The 17,948-nt window shown below is 47.0% G+C and overlaps 1 protein-coding gene across 8 annotated transcripts in view; it reads right to left on the bottom strand.

The window, feature by feature from the left end:
* ENTPD1 (ectonucleoside triphosphate diphosphohydrolase 1) overlaps nucleotides 1-17,948 on the bottom strand; it is a 103,830-nt gene that overhangs the window by 16,829 nt on the left and 69,053 nt on the right. For all 8 annotated transcript variants that reach the window (XM_072131418.1, XM_072131419.1, XM_072131420.1 and 5 more), the window contains one exon: nucleotides 6,032-6,159. In XM_072131418.1, coding sequence (XP_071987519.1) covers nucleotides 6,032-6,097 — 66 coding nt within the window. In that variant the 5' untranslated portion in view covers nucleotides 6,098-6,159. The remainder of the gene's footprint in view (nucleotides 1-6,031; nucleotides 6,160-17,948) is intronic.

The raw sequence follows: 17,948 nt of genomic DNA, 5'->3' as shown, positions 1-17,948 counted from the left end.
CTCCATGGCACTATATATCTGTGCACTCCATGGCACTATATATCCGTGCACTCCATGGCACTATATATCCGTGCACTCCATGGCACTATATATCCGTGCACTCCATGGCACTATATATCCGTGCACTCCATGGCACTATATATCCGTGCACTCCATGGCACTATATATCCGTGCACTCCATGGCACTGTATATCCGTGCACTCCATGGCACTGTATATCCGTGCACTCCATGGCACTATATATATCCGTGCACTCCATGGCACTATATATCCGTGCACTCCATGGCACTATATATCCGTGCACTCCATGGCACTATATATCCGTGCACTCCATGGCACTATATATCCGTGCACTCCATGGCACTATATATCCGTGCACTCCATGGCACTATATATCCGTGCACTCCATGGCACTATATATCCGTGCACTCCATGGCACTGTATATCCGTGCACTCCATGGCACTGTATATCCGTGCACTCCATGGCACTGTATATCCGTGCACTCCATGGCACTGTATATCCGTGCACTCCATGGCACTGTGTATCCGTGCACTCCATGGCACTGCATATCCGTGCACTCCATGGCACTGTATATCCGTGCACTCCATGGCACTATATATCCGTGCACTCCATGGCACTATATATCCGTGCACTCCATGGCACTATATATTCGTGCACTCCATGGCACTATATATTCGTGCACTCCATGGCACTATATATCCGTGCACTCCATGGCACTGTATATCCGTGCACTCCATGGCACTGTATATCCGTGCACTCCATGGCACTGTATATCCGTGCACTCCATGGCACTGTGTATCCGTGCACTCCATGGCACTGTATATCCGTGCACTCCATGGCGCTATATATCCGTGCACTCCATGGCGCTATATATCCGTGCACTCCATGGCACTATATATTCGTGCACTCCATGGCACTATATATCCGTGCACTCCGTGGCACTATATATCCTTGCACTCATTGGCACTGTATATCCGTGCACTCCATGGCACTGTATATCCGTGCACTCCATGGCACTATATATCTGTGCACTCCATGGCACTATATATATCCGAGCACTCCATGGCACTATATATCCGTGCACTCCATGGCACTATATATCCGTGCACTCCATGGCACTATATATCCATGCACTCATTGGCACTGTATATCCGTGCACTCCATGGCACTATATATCTGTGCACTCCATGGCACTATATATATCCGAGCACTCCATGGCGTGGCCGAACGAAAACTCGACGGATTCGGAAAAACCGCGGAGCTTGCACTTACCTTCACTCAGCCCGGCCCGGTGAACTCCAGCACGTTCCGATGCTTTTCAGCGCAGCAGCACCACCTGGTGGACGGCGGAGGAACTACCTTAATGAATCCTGGCCGGACCCGAATCCAGCGCAGAGAACGCGCCGCTGAATCGCGAATGGAACGGGTAAGTAAATCTGCCCCTATGTATCCTTGCACTCCATGACACTATGGGGCACATTTACTTATCCGGTCCATTCGCGTTCCAGTGGCGGCTTCTCGGACAAGCGTTCAGGTCTTCCGGCGATTCAAGAAAGTAATGCGCCCGATGTCCACCATGTGTCGCTGCTGCGCCGAGGTCCACCGAGTTGCGTCGGAGTTCACTGATCTCTTCCTGGTGCATGTAAGTATGGCGCGTGCGACCAATTTTTTTTTTTTTTTTTAAATGCGGCAGTTTTTCTGAATCCGAATACACTCCATGGCACTATGTATCCGTACACTCCATGGCACTATATATCCGTACACTCCATGGCACTATGTATCCGTACACTCCATGGCACTATGTATCCGTACACTCCATGGCACTATGTATCCGTACACTCCATGGCACTATGTATCCGTACACTCCATGGCACTATGTATCCGTACACTCCATGGCACTATGTATCCGTACACTCCATGGCACTATATATCCGTGCACTCCATGGCACTATATATCCGTGCACTCCATGGCACTATATATCCGTACACTCCACGGCACTATATATCCGTACACTCCACGGCACTATATATCCGTGCACTCCACGGCACTATGTATCCGTACACTCCATGGCACTATATATCCGTACACTCCATGGCACTATATATCCGTACACTCCATGGCACTATATATCCATACACTCCATGGCACTATATATCCGTGCACTCCATGGCACTATATATATCCGTGCACTCCATGGCACTATGTATCCGTACACTCCATGGCACTATGTATCCGTACACTCCATGGCACTATATATCCGTGCACTCCATGGCACTATATATCCGTGCACTCCATGGCACTATATATCCGTGCACTCCATGGCACTATATATCCGTGCACTCCATGGCACTATATATCCGTGCACTCCATGGCACTGTATATCCGTGCACTCCATGGCACTATATATCCGTGCACTCCATGGCACTATATATCCGTGCACTCCATGGCACTATATATCCGTACACTCCATGGCACTATATATCCGTGCACTCCATGGCACTATATATCCGTGCACTCCATGGCACTATATATCCGTACACTCCATGGCACTATATATCCGTGCACTCCACGGCACGGCACTATATATCCGTACACTCCATGGCACTATGTATCCGTACACTCCATGGCACTATGTATCCGTACACTCCATGGCACTATATATCCGTGCACTCCATGGCACTATATATCCGTGCACTCCATGGCACTATATATCCGTGCACTCCATGGCACTATATATCCGTGCACTCCATGGCACTATATATCCGTGCACTCCATGGCACTGTATATCCGTGCACTCCATGGCACTATATATCCGTGCACTCCATGGCACTATATATATCCGTGCACTCCATGGCACTATGTATCCGTACACTCCATGGCACTATGTATCCGTACACTCCATGGCACTATATATCCGTGCACTCCATGGCACTATATATCCGTGCACTCCATGGCACGATGTATCCGTGCACTCCATGGCACTATATATCCGTGCACTCCATGGCACTATATATCCGTGCACTCCATGGCACTATATATCCGTGCACTCCATGGCACTATATATCCGTGCACTCCATGGCACTATATATCCGTACACTCCATGGCACTATATATCCGTGCACTCCATGGCACTATATATCCGTACACTCCATGGCACTATATATCCGTGCACTCCATGGCACTATGTATTCGTACACTCCATGGCACTATGTATCCGTACACTCCATGGCACTATGTATCCGTACACTCCATGGCACTATGTTTCTGTACACTCCATGGCACTATGTATCTGTGCACTCCATGGCACTATATATCCGTACACTCCATGGCACTATGTATTCGTACACTCCATGGCACTATATATCCGTGCACTCCATGGCACTATGTATTCGTACACTCCATGGCACTATGTATCCGTGCACTCCATGGCACTATGTATTCGTACACTCCATGGCACTATATATCCGTGCACTCCATGGCACTATGTATTCGTACACTCCATGGCACTATGTATCCGTGCACTCCATGGCACTATGTATCTGTGTACTCCATGGCACTATGTATCCGTACACTCCATGGCACTATGTATCTGTGCACTCCATGGCACTATATATCTGTGCACTCTATGGTACTTTCTGTACTGCAGTATGTAACTTTGCACTTTATGGTACTACATGTGCCCTGTATTCTATCTATTTTCCACATTGTACTAGTTACCTGTACATAACATTTGCAAATACAATAACTTGCAATAGTAAGAGGCGGAGTGACGTGCAGATAAGTGGCACGGTCTGTCTGTACCAATCCTGTTAATACACAACCTTGCAGTTGGTGCTGGCGTGCGCCTATATAGGATAAATATAGGATGGCACATTGTAACATGGAAGAGCTGCCTAATTGTGTAATGCTGTATATAATCTTGCACATTTGTCAGCAGTTTCAGTCCTGGAATCTGTCCCAGACGCGGTAAATGGTACGTTACAGTCTGAAGCTGACACTAATGAGGTTCTCTCTCGGATAAAAGCTGCACAATGAAAATAAACCTGACAAGGGGAGATAAGGGATATTATGGAGAATGTGCTGCCATCTTAATTATGTGTTACAAATATCCAGCCTGGAGATTTCTTTAAGAAAACTTCCCTGACCCTACAATGTACAGCACCCACAATATTTCACCAAAGCAGCTGAGAAAGAAATGAGGAAACATTGTGGTAATTCAGGAGATACTTTTTTAATACTTGTATTTAGGGTGCAAGCAATTTCAATGATGCTGAATCAGTTCATAGATTGTAAGCTCTCACTCTTAGGCTACATTCACACGGACGTATGATTTCTCCAGTCTCGTATTTATGGGACGTATACACCTGACGTTTTTCACCCGTATGCAGCACATATGTAACCCGTATTTTATACGTTCCCATAGACTTCTAGGGCATACGGTACTGAAATACGGGAATGTTTTATATTTTTATATGGCCAGTATATGGTATAGTAGGGAACGGAGTTAACAATGGCAATATAAATGGTCAGACGTATTGTCCATTGAAATGAATGTGGCCGTATGTAATCCGTAAAAAAACGGTACGGTACGGATACGGCCGTTTTCATACGTCCGTGTGAATGTAGCCTTAGGCTACATGCACACTGCAGTGTGCTCGCCGCACCGTAGCACGGCGGGCACATGGCAGCGCGGGGAGAGGAGGAGGAGGTGAGCGCCGCTCACCCCCGCCCCTCTCCATAGGAAGTTATGGTGCACAGCGCCGTAATACAGGATAAGATAGGACATGTCCTATCTTTTCCCGGGCTACGGAGCGGTACAGTGCTGCACCGTACCGCTCCCGTATAGGGCCATGAACCCATAGAAGTGTACGGGGGACGTATATCGGCCGTATATATACGTGGGACGTATATACATACATGTGTGTGAATGTAGCCTTACAGTTTCATATGTTGTTACTGTGTAATGTCTTATTGTGTCCGTATGTTTACATCCTATGTTTGTGTCATATGTTTACTTCGCTGCTTAATATGATGGAGCTGTATGCACAAAGATCCATTATTCCCGCTGAATTGCTCAGTCTCAGCGTTGACAGCTCGTGACTACAACGGCCTCAGCAGTGGCGATGTCATCTCAACTGCGGTGATAGCAGCATTCAACGCTGAGACCAGTTGATGCAATGGGTAGGATTCAGCAGGTGATTTACGTTTTTATGCAATTTTGTTATTTCATCCTTTTTGTAATTTACGGATGTAATTTACAGCCCTCATCAAAACACGTTTTTTTCTGTTATTTTTTTAATATGGTTTTATCCACACCAGGTCAAAGTACCCTACAATTCTGCAGTCACCAATAGAAGGCACCCTAGCCCTGCCTAGGGGATGGCAATGGAAATCTAACATCAAAATCCATCATAATAAAGGGGCACTTATTCACAGATCCAGCCTCTGGGACTGTGGTATCATCTTATATTTGTTCTTCCTTCTAAAATCAACTTTAAGAATTATGCTAATTTTTACCAGAGTTTTACCAGAGCCCCTCCGTGCTGTAGCTTCACAGGCTGTTACATTGTTTCCCCTCCCCCTGCTTCCTTAGCACTTCTCCTCTCCCTCTATTTAATGTTATCTCACACAGAGGGAGGGGGGGAAGTGCTCATGCACAGTGTATAGCATGGTTTATCATTCTTGCTTTTGATGGTAGATTTACTTTGAAGGGATTTTGCAGGGATCAACTAGTGCTAGTGCTTATTTTTACACCAACCCCACACTGCCAGATGTCGTCCTTATGGTTGCAGCAGTGCAAGGTCAGGAACCATGTAAATGTGGGAGAAGCTAAGTCCCCAGAACTTCAGTCCAACAGTGGAATGACATTGGTGCCTGTAGTCGGATCTTCTCCGATTGGATACTGAGGATACGACCCCAGGGACAAATCCGAGAAATATGACATAACATACTGTAATGGGAAACCCCATTAAACATGTCCGGAGAGATGTAAGCAGTGACTCGCATTACCTTTATGTTCTTTGGGAGCGGTCTGTTCTGCACTACGGCGACTACAATTAAAGCAATTATCCCCATGGTAAAAAGGACACCTAGGAAGAAGACGACCTTCCTGCTCCATGTCTTCTTCTGTTTCGCAACTGTAACAAAGCAAAAACAATGTAAATGACAATCATTCATATCTGCAATTGGGTAAGTTGTCAGTTTTTAAAGAAAACCTGTCACCGGATTTTACCCCATTAATCTATCAGCCCCCTCAGGTAGGGGGTAAAATGTCCTTTCTACAATTCTCTCGGTTATGAAATTTTGCCATTTTATGTATAAAAAAAATTGCCTAAAAAGTCATGCGAAAATATAGGTGAACAGGTGAGATTTCACATTCTAGAAAGGAAATGGCATTCCCTACTATTCCCTACTTGAAGGTGTCATTAAATGGGGTCAAATCTGGTGACAGGTTCCCTTTACAACCTGAAATCCCCTTTAATATATGGAATTACATAAAATCTATTTGCACTAGATTTTCATCTCTGTAATGTAAGCGATATCCCAAACATGCGATATCACAAGCTCTAGGGCCTGGAGAGTGACTGCGCCCCCAATATTTATACCTCCTTAACATATGAAATTACATTAAAGCTGATCATTTTATTCGGACAATGCTGGCACTAGATTTTCCTCTCTGTATGCTAAGTGACATCCCAAACATGCAATATCACAAGCTCTAGGGCCTGGAGAGTGACTGCGCTCCCAATATTTATATCCTCTTTAACGTATGGAATTACATAAAGGCTGATCAAATTATTCGGACAATGCTGGCGCTTGATTTACATCTGTGTAATGTAAGCGATATCCCAAACATGCGATATCACAAGCTCCAGGGCCTGGAGTGTGACTGCGCCCCCAATATTTATACCCTTTAACATATGGAATTACATAAAGGCTGATCAAATTATTCAGACAATGCTGGCGCTAGATTTTCATCTCTGTATTCTAAGCGACCTCCCAAACATACAACATAACTTTCTCCAGGGTCTGGAGAGTGACTGCGCCCCCAATATTTATACCCTTTAACATATGGAATTACATAAAGGCTGATCAAATTATTCAGACAATGCTGGCGCTAGATTTTCATCTCTGTATTCTAAGCGACCTCCCAAACATACAACATAACTTTCTCCAGGGTCTGGAGAGTGACTGCGCCCCCAATATTTATACCCCCGCTACATACAGAACTCATTCATAACAGCTTTAACAACAAGTCTTAAAGTCTCCTGCCCTGAATATTAATGATGGAAAAGTTTTAAGAAAGGAAGCAGATCCTGTTTTGTTTCATTGAAGAAGAGGAAGCGATACGTTGCTTTCCGGTGGAATTATGTCATAGGAGTGTAAGCCGGGATTCCCTGCGGCATGGCCTTGTACACATTAACAATCTGTACCATTCACTGCCTCTTACAAAGCACATTCTTTCCATCTGGATATATTCCCGCTCAGCCAAACACTGCAAGGGAAGAAAAAGAAGTGCCCAAGATAGAATCGCTTTTCCTTAGCTGAACTGCTTTTGTGACTCCATTTACATAATAAGCGAGAGAACGGCCCAGTGTCTTGTTGGCGCGGCTTGACATTAAGAGCCACCGCAATAAACCAGGCGTTTGTGCGCTGTAACCCTGTTCCGTAGGAAACTGTGAATAAAGCGTCTTCTAGTAATAACCCGGAGGCCATTGACTTAGTTATGGAATATGTCTTGGAAAGCTCGTGTTGTCTGGAGGCTTCTCCGCATCTGGATTCCTGCACTATGACTCCGGCAGAAGTTTATGATAAGATCTGGCAGGAGGAAAGCGCCTGGAAATACATCAATATTACAGCACTTTACACTTCATGTGCTGGAGAGGCTTGAGGTGCACACCATGAGAATATATAATACCTCTTATTACTCCTTATATGGGTTTGTAGCGAGGAATCACAATTAGCGGCTGTGAAAATGTGGAAAAGTGTCCTGTAATACACGTCTGACTCCGCAGGGATTCTTATCTCAGCTGGAAAGGTCACAAAGCCTTGGGAAAGCTTAAAATAAATGTACTCCAATATAGATCATACTATAGGCCAAACTCAAGGGGTCCTAAAGGGAACCGGTCACCAGATCTACTACCCTACTCAGGTGGGGGATGAAATGTCCTTTCTAAAGTTCCCTCTTTTTACCCTTTCCTTACCGAGCCCTTTCCATTTTTGCGTTTCAGTTTTTAACTTTTTGAAAAATACCTACCAAGCGGAGATCCCCTTTTTTCTTTTTGGTTTTTAACTCCCTTCTTTTCACAAGCCATAACTTTTTTTATTTTTCGATTTACGGAGATACATGTTATGTGTGAAGGTAATGCAACTTTTCTGCAGAATCCCAGGCAGGTGATTGGTTGTTAGTCTCAGTATAATCCAGAACTGTGTAGACAGAGTAAGCCTATAAATTTAGGCTCTGTCGAGGCCTCATGAGAGTTCAGTGTGTCTGCATCTCGTTGCTGCAGAAGCAGCGGAACCAATCTGGCTCCTATTTCTAGACTTCTGACCAATGGATCACGGCCGAGGTACTAACGAATTCCTATTTCATGACGGAATCATAGCCACAGCCAACCAATCCACCGCCTTGTGTGTGCCCGCAGGAAGAAATATTTACAGCCTGTTACATACTGATGTTCTGAACTGTGTGCACAAAAGAAGCTGCCAGTTATTTCAAGATTTCCTATGTCCGGTGAGACCCCTGGCCTGCCACTAACACCAGGGGCCTCCCCTTCACCATCTTCCTGGGGATCAGTTAGCACACACACATACCAGGAGTGTCCCCGGGGGATCCCTTTTCCACATCTGGGCCTCCAACCTCTTCTTGCATCTCCTTTCTGGCCCTGATGGGCATGGATATGACCTTTTCTCGTGGACCAATCCACTGTGACATATCCTGGCACTAGGCCACACTCCAAGCCAGCCAATCAGGTAACTGGGAATCTAGCAACCCCATCACTGCGGTCAGGCCCCACTGGGGTATTGTTGAGAAAACTGCTGACAGATTCCCTTTAAACAAATCCATGAACTTTAATACTTTGAGGCTATGCTGTGGCATAGATTAGTATAGGAATCACAAGGTATTATGATTGAGGGGCAAATACAGTGCCCACATGATAGCAAATGCACTGCCCTTGCCCAGTAATCTGTGACTGTAACTTCGCTGCTTCATTTCAGGCTCTGCCCGATGTGCTAAAGCTTACAACTTTCTACCAACTTCTTACAACTTTGAGGTCATACTCTCTGTCCACAATTACATAGATCAAATGAGCAGTTAAAGGTTTTTACAAGCAAAATAATGTCAGATTATATGAGATTTACACTGCAGACGTGTTGCCACTAGCTCACAGCATTGGATCAGCCGGAAGAAAGTTGCTAGAGATGAGAACATTTTTTCTTGTCTGAATCAAGAATGAAAAAAAAAGTGCAAATTGATTTTGTAGTTTTCAATATCACGTGTGGTCCATAAAAACAGAATCCGGGCACTAAGACAATTTCATAGGTTTGTTCTTAAGTTAAATTTGTATGTAAGTCGAAACTGTATATTTTATAATTGTAGCTCCAGACAAAAAACTCAGTGACAATTGGAGTTTCAAAATTTTTTCCTTTAATGGGACCAAGGATTGTCAATAAAGCTTTATTACAGACACCTTACAGTAACATCCAGAGAGGTCACAGTGGGCAGAGGGGTCCGTCTTTAACTAGGGGTCGTCTGTAAGTTGGGTGTCCTTAAGTAGGGGACCTCCTGTATTGGTGATAGGATATCAAAATCAGATTGGTGGGGCCCTGATCCTTGGAGATGGGGTTGGGGTCCTCAGACATAAGCTGTAACCTCCTCATTGTATCCTTAAGTCTCTTCAAATGGTTGATTGACAGTGTTATGAAAAAATAGATCCTTATCAATCTACGAGTGATCACCTATCCCAGGTATAAGCCATCAATATTGTGATCCCAAAAAGAACACTTTACATGAACATCCATGAATTTCTATGGGGGGGGGGGGGTAGAATTTGGCCATTCTGGTTTCTGTGGGGCAGACACCGTGACTATTGGCTACTGTGTGTTGACACTGTGACTATTGGCTACTGTGTGTGGACACTGTGACTATTGGTTTCTGTGGGGCAGACACCGTGACTATTGGCTACTGTGTGTGGACACTGTGACTATTGGTTTCTGTGGGGCAGACACCGTGACTATAGACTATTGCGGCAGGCACTGTGACTATTGGCTACTGTGGGCAAGATACTATGACTATTTGCTACTGTGGGGGCACATAGTGGTCATGGCAGTGTCTCAGGTTATTTAACAATATGTTCAGCATTCGGCCCTTTTAAGGGAACCATGAGGCTGATATGGCCCCTGGTGAAAAGGAGTTTGTCATTCCTGCCCCAGTGGTGTGCAATCAGTGCATGACCTGTCACCTGTGCCCCATGGAGCTTGCACTATGGATCCTTCCACTTAGTGCTGGATCCAGGTTCCTAAACGCATTCGGGAAATGGATGTATAATCTGGCACATCAAGGCTTCGGGTGCACTAGACACAACACCAGAAATCTTGGAGAAAAATATACTTTGCATTTGCAATGTAGAAGAGCTCCGGCAGATTTACCAACTCGTCCTTTACACACGACAACCCAACATGTCACAGTCATCTCTAGGACTTTCACCCCTCGTCTGGAGAATAATCCTTCTCGATCTGACAGACGGTCGAGTTGTGGGACCTCTTAGCGCGTCCTTCACCTGTCTTCACCACCCGATGGCTAACACAACCCCCAACCTCTCGCGCTCCGCATTGTAAAGACATCAGGGAGCCTGCAGTGTGTGTGTCATTTTTCATGAGTTACGCGTCAATCCTGCTGAACTACGGGGTCGGCTATGAAGTAATCATGACAGCAGCTGCCAGGTTCAATATCATTTCACATTCAAAATATATGTTTCAGCTCAACTTTTACTGTATGTATCCAGTCGTTTGGGGTTTATTACAAATTCCACTTCCCATAGCCCTTGACCTCTGTACATTCACCAGACAACACAAGACGCGAGTGTATAACAGGTAAGTCCATCTTCTGAATGCGGAAGACTCACAGGCATGTCAGTATGGACCACCGATCGGCTTCACTGGAAGAAGTGTCTCCTATGGACCGCACACATCCTTATAGAGGACTGGAAGGGTTTATATACCAATTTCCGGAACAATTGGAACAACATCGCTTCGGACCAATTCAATTTGGACTCTTTTGTCGAAGCTTCATATCTCTACTTGTTAATTTAGTTGCCATAGGCTTTAATGGAGAGGGCAACACTGGGTCCCAGGGTGGGCCGGGAACAGATGCTTGGCAGGAGGGAGCAGGATGGAAAGACGGAACTTGTTGGACGGGATGTATATTTTTCACACGGAGGCAAAAGGGAGGCCAGTATATATCTATGGCTATAGGTTTAGCAGGGGCGGCAAACTGGATATTTGCCAAGGGCCCCCTGTCCTAAAGGGGCCCCCTGCATGTGGACTTTTGTGGGCAGGGGATGTATTACTCCTATAATACCCCTTAGCTGAATGCCCGGGTGCAGATGCTTATTATCTATCCCTGTCTATATATCTATAATCTGTCTGTCTAGTTATCGATCTCCTATAATGTGTCTACTTTCTATCTATATATCTGTCTATCTAAACATTTATCTGCCTATCTAGCTTTTTGTCTTTTTTTATCTCCTATCTATGTCCTATCTATCTATCTATCCATCCATCAATAAATCTTCTACTCTATATCTCATAACTATCTATATATAATCTACTTTATATTTCTGCATCTATAAATCTATATCATCTTTCATATTTATTTTCTATCATCCATCTTCCCATCATCTGTATCATCCTATAAAGTGCCCGACATTACAGATACTCACCTACTACAGCGTGTAACAAAGTGTTATTATTGTGCAGGACTAAAGGAGCCTTTTACTGACTGTGACTGCTCATAAAATAGTTTTATATTGGGGCCACACTTTTAGTTTTGCCTAAATCCGGCCCTGGCTAAAGTATCATAAAAAAGTAATGTGAATATACTGTAACTAACCCTCATCTAGCTCAATATACTTATTGCTTACAATTGGTTACAATAAGTAGTAGAGAACGTCTGTTTTAAAAATAGAATGGAGAATGCTGACAAAAAAGTCACTGTTTGAATCCGGTTTACAGCTCTATAGCTGATGTCACTCACAGGACCCCAATGGTATACATTGATATTTATAGAAGAGCATCGGTAACTTGGCCACTTTGTCACTGTATGGACATCGTGCGTCATAAAATATTAATCACTTCCATATTAGAACCATCTTTCTGTGCGGCACAAGGCCATAATTAGGTCTGTGTAATCCGTAGGCTGAGCCATCATCGCACCTGTTGACAATTTACAGCGACGATGACGCCTTTTTTACCAAATTCTAGAACCCACGTAAGATGACAAATACTCGGCTCCGGGTGCTCACACGTACAGTAAGCTGCATGTGTTCATTGCTCCATAGCACAACACAAAGCCCAATCAAGTCCTTGGAGTTGTGCTAATTGCTGCTATTCAGCGGGGACGGCCTCATACGTAGTCGGATAACGTACTTGTAATGTAATCAGATGCTCAAACATTCTCCGAGTTTTTTTTTTTGCACAACCTGTGACGCCAGATCTGCTCTTGACGTCCAACGGGGCTTTGCTGGCAGATGCGACATCAATTCCGAATGCTGTGTCATACTGCTAAATTAAGATGCAGATTTTACGTACAGAAGTTACCCCGTAATGACACGTTTAACCACTTTTAAGCTAAATATTGTAATAAAAATGTGATAAAATGTAACAGATTTTATAGTATATGCAGACGCTACAATGTTACTTATCCTGGCACGTGGCGCTTCACAAGACAGACCAGGGCGGACCACAGGACCCCTCTGCAAAACCTGTACAGAACTCCCTAGAAGAACTACAAATCTCTCATAAACAAAGAAGTAGGAAGTCATGGGAAAGGATACAAACTGGCAGAAGAAACAGTCCTAGATTGATCTTCGCTATGAGGCCCCATACAAGTCATCCCCAAAGGCTATGAACCACCAGAGAATCATCTGCTGGACCGAGGCTCTAATCTACAACTGGATCCCATAGATACAAAAAAACTTGGAGGCTAGATGGGTGTATGTCATGGGAGATGATGAAGTGATCAGATCAAGAGGGACATATACAAATAAAACAAGACATGACAGTAATGGAACAGCTTGAAGAAGAGAGTTAAGAGCACTGAAGTGGTAGGAAAAGTACATTAAAACTACAATCCGGGATTATAAATTTTTCACAGTCCTGCTGCTACTAATAACACAAAATGGTTTGGTTACTCAGCTCTCTGGGGTTGCTATGTAACACCGAGCAGTTTTACACAGTCAAAACTGCTGACATATTCCCTAATCTTCTTCTGACCAGGCTTGCTGACAGATTCCCTGATCATCTTCTGACCAGGCTTGTTGACAGATTCCCTAATCTTCTTCTGACCAGGCTTGCTGACAGATTCCCTGATCATCTTCTGACCAGGCTTGTTGACAGATTCCCTGATCTTCTTCTGACCAGGCTTGCTGACAGATTCCCTGATCTTCTTCTGACCAGGCTTGCTGACAAGATTCCCTAATCTTCTTCTGACCAGGCTTGCTGACAGATTCCCTGATCTTCTTCTGACCAGGCTTGCTGACAGATTCCCTGATCTTCTTCTGACCAGGCTTGCATGTCAAAATATCCTTTCCACTGTCAAGTGTTTCCTTTAATTGTGTGTAAATTTGGTCTTCAGGTTTAAATCTTGAGGTTAGATATCGGAGTTGAATTCTTGCACAGAGATGTAAGGGCTTCTGGTCTTCATGAGCTGTACACAAGGGTTCTACAAAATCAAGAAATTCTAGTATGAGATGAGCCCAGTCCTTATTCGATGTCTCCTGCATCCCTCACACCATGGTATCTTCTAGATCAGTTGTTCCTGTACTTTCTGAAGGCCATACCCATTCTTCGGCACTTGTGACTACTTTTACAACTATTTGGCCTCTTATTTGGCTTTTCAGCACATTCACATGGAGCATAATTGTGAATTGTTCATGACCCCGGTCCCCCCCCCCCCCCCCCCCCGGAGGTCTTCACATGAACCCCAAAGCTACAAAGCCATGACCCACAGTTTACAAAAGAACATTCTCCAAAAAAAAAAAAAGGGATCTAGATAAAACCTTTATAACACAAACACTATGGTGCTCCCACACGTTCCCAAATCTGTAATGTAGCTGGACAAGGTGAAGTACAGCACCATCAGGCTGTGTTTTAGGAGCTGTACAATAAGAATTTCTGGCACACATTATTATTACGATATTCTTTCCCACTTGAACATGTACACAATGAAAGATAAGATCCAAGATTTAGCTCTGCAGTAATCCGTAGAAAGCTGAAAATGCTAATATTTACTTCATCCGGGGCAGGTGGAATCACTCAGGAATTACCTTCATAAAACACAATGATACAAAAGAAACAAAATACTTGATGGGGTCTTCATTTTACACCTCTTAATTATAAGCTAAATGATGGAGCCACAGAGTTCACAGAAATCAGTCACATTTAAGTGAAATAAATCTGCAGTACCATGCACAACCACAGCCGGATGTGAGGCGCTGTATCGAGTGGAGAGCCTGGACCCAATCCAATTGATTAGTGTGGGGTGTAGGGGGTAGATTGGGACCAACTAAATATTAAAGGCCTATGCTTCATAGGTGGAGAAAGGGAAGTTCCAGAATACATTAGGATGTAGCGATTCATTCTCTCAGTCCCAATAGTAGGGACAAGCCTGTGACTACAAACCTGGGAAGGTCGCGGCACTGACAAGAGCCACAATTTATTACTGCCGCGCTCCTTTCTTCGTCAACACACTGGAGCAGATTTAGCTAGCTAAAGGTGCCCCAATTTGGGCTTTATTTGTTCAAAAAATGTGATTTATTGTGTTTCTGGCACTTTTTTTGCTTCGGCGTTATGGCTAATAATGAATGTGTGTGGCTTATAATGAAAGGGTTAGTTAGTATGGTTGAAAAAAAGTCATCCTTGTACTTCCATCAAGTACAACCAAGCAAAGAAAGGGAAGGGATTGGATGGGGAAGGGATGTAAGGGAATATAATTCTATATTATAACATAACCACCAATATTATTTTGATGTAAAAACACACCTAGACCCTTTTTGAAGCTCTCTGCTGTCCCTGCTTTGACCTGCGCCTGAGCTCTCTGCTGTCCCTGCTGTGACCTGCGCCTGAGCTCTCTGCTGTCCCTGCTGTGACCTGCGCCAGAGCTCTCTGCTGTCCCTACTGTGACCAGCGCCTGAGCTCTCTGCTGTCCCTGCTGTGACCAGCGCCTGAGCTCTCTGCTGTCCCTGCTGTGACCAGCGCCTGAGCTCTCTGCTGTCCCTGCTGTGACCAGCGCCTGAGCTCTCTGCTGTCCCTGCTGTGACCAGTGCCTGAGCTCTCTGCTGTCCCTGCTGTGACCAGCGCCTGAGCTCTCTGCTGTCCCTGCTGTGACCAGCGCCTGAGCTCTCTGCTGTCCCTGCTGTGGCCAGCGCCTGAGCTCTCTGCTGTCCCTGCTGTGACCAGCGCCTGAGCTCTCTGCTGTCCCTGCTGTGACCAGCGCCTGAGCTCTCTGCTGTCCCTGCTGTGCTCTGCTCCTGAGCTCTCTGCTTGCTCCTGAGCTCTCTGCTGTCCCTGCTGTGACCAGCGCCTGAGCTCTCTGCTGTCCCTGCTGTGACCAGCGCCTGAGCTCTCTGCTGTCCCTGCTGTGACCTGCTCCTGAGCTCTCTGCTATCCCTGCTGTGACCTGCGCCTGAGCTCTCTGCTGTCCCTGCTGTGACCAGCGCCTGAGCTCTCTGCTGTCCATGCTGTGACCAGCGCCTGAACTCTCTGCTGTCCCTGCTGTGACCAGCGCCTGAGCTCTCTGCTGTCCATGCTGTGACCAGCGCCTGAACTCTCTGCTGTCCCTGCTGTGACCAGCGCCTGAGCTCTCTGCTGTCCCTGCTTTGACCTGCGCCTGAGCTCTCTGCTGTCCCTGCTGTGACCTGCGCCTGAGCTCTCTGCTGTCCCTGCTGTGACCTGCGCCAGAGCTCTCTGCTGTCCCTACTGTGACCAGCGCCTGAGCTCTCTGCTGTCCCTGCTGTGACCAGCGCCTGAGCTCTCTGCTGTCCCTGCTGTGACCAGCGCCTGAGCTCTCTGCTGTCCCTGCTGTGACCAGCGCCTGAGCTCTCTGCTGTCCCTGCTGTGACCAGTGCCTGAGCTCTCTGCTGTCCCTGCTGTGACCAGCGCCTGAGCTCTCTGCTGTCCCTGCTGTGACCAGCGCCTGAGCTCTCTGCTGTCCCTGCTGTGGCCAGCGCCTGAGCTCTCTGCTGTCCCTGCTGTGACCAGCGCCTGAGCTCTCTGCTGTCCCTGCTGTGACCAGCGCCTGAGCTCTCTGCTGTCCCTGCTGTGCTCTGCTCCTGAGCTCTCTGCTTGCTCCTGAGCTCTCTGCTGTCCCTGCTGTGACCAGCGCCTGAGCTCTCTGCTGTCCCTGCTGTGACCAGCGCCTGAGCTCTCTGCTGTCCCTGCTGTGACCTGCTCCTGAGCTCTCTGCTATCCCTGCTGTGACCTGCGCCTGAGCTCTCTGCTGTCCCTGCTGTGACCAGCGCCTGAGCTCTCTGCTGTCCATGCTGTGACCAGCGCCTGAACTCTCTGCTGTCCCTGCTGTGACCAGCGCCTGAGCTCTCTGCTGTCCCTGCTGTGACCAGCGCCTGAGCTCTCTGCTGTCCCTGCTGTGACCAGCGCCTGAGCTCTCTGCTGTCTCTGCTGTGACCAGCGCCTGAGCTCTCTGCTGTCCATGCTGTGACCAGCGCCTGAACTCTCTGCTGTCCCTGCTGTGACCAGCGCCTGAGCTCTCTGCTGTCCCTGCTGTGACCAGCGCCTGAGCTCTCTGCTGTCCCTGCTGTGACCAGCGCCTGAGCTCTTTGCTGTCCTGCTGTGACCAGCGCCTGAGCTCTCTGCTGTCCCTGCTGTGACCAGCGCCTGAGCTCTCTGCTGTCCCTGCTGTGACCAGCGCCTGAGCTCTCTGCTGTCCCTGCTGTGACCAGTGCCTGAGCTCTCTGCTGTCCCTGCTGTGACCAGCGCCTGAGCTCTCTGCTGTCCCTGCTGTGACCAGCGCCTGAGCTCTCTGCTGTCCCTGCTGTGGCCAGCGCCTGAGCTCTCTGCTGTCCCTGCTGTGACCAGCGCCTGAGCTCTCTGCTGTCCCTGCTGTGACCAGCGCCTGAGCTCTCTGCTGTCCCTGCTGTGCTCTGCTCCTGAGCTCTCTGCTTGCTCCTGAGCTCTCTGCTGTCCCTGCTGTGACCAGCGCCTGAGCTCTCTGCTGTCCCTGCTGTGACCAGCGCCTGAGCTCTCTGCTGTCCCTGCTGTGACCTGCTCCTGAGCTCTCTGCTATCCCTGCTGTGACCTGCGCCTGAGCTCTCTGCTGTCCCTGCTGTGACCAGCGCCTGAGCTCTCTGCTGTCCATGCTGTGACCAGCGCCTGAACTCTCTGCTGTCCCTGCTGTGACCAGCGCCTGAGCTCTCTGCTGTCCATGCTGTGACCAGCGCCTGAACTCTCTGCTGTCCCTGCTGTGACCAGCGCCTGAGCTCTCTGCTGTCCCTGCTGTGACCAGCGCCTGAGCTCTCTGCTGTCCCTGCTGTGACCAGCGCCTGAGCTCTCTGCTGTCTCTGCTGTGACCAGCGCCTGAGCTCTCTGCTGTCCATGCTGTGACCAGCGCCTGAACTCTCTGCTGTCCCTGCTGTGACCAGCGCCTGAGCTCTCTGCTGTCCCTGCTGTGACCAGCGCCTGAGCTCTCTGC

This window comes from Engystomops pustulosus, chromosome 11 (genome assembly GCF_040894005.1).
Source record: "Engystomops pustulosus chromosome 11, aEngPut4.maternal, whole genome shotgun sequence".
Classification (NCBI taxonomy): Eukaryota; Metazoa; Chordata; class Amphibia; order Anura; family Leptodactylidae; genus Engystomops; species Engystomops pustulosus.
Note: the sequence above shows the minus strand (reverse complement) of the source record. Positions and strands in the feature narration are given on the sequence as shown.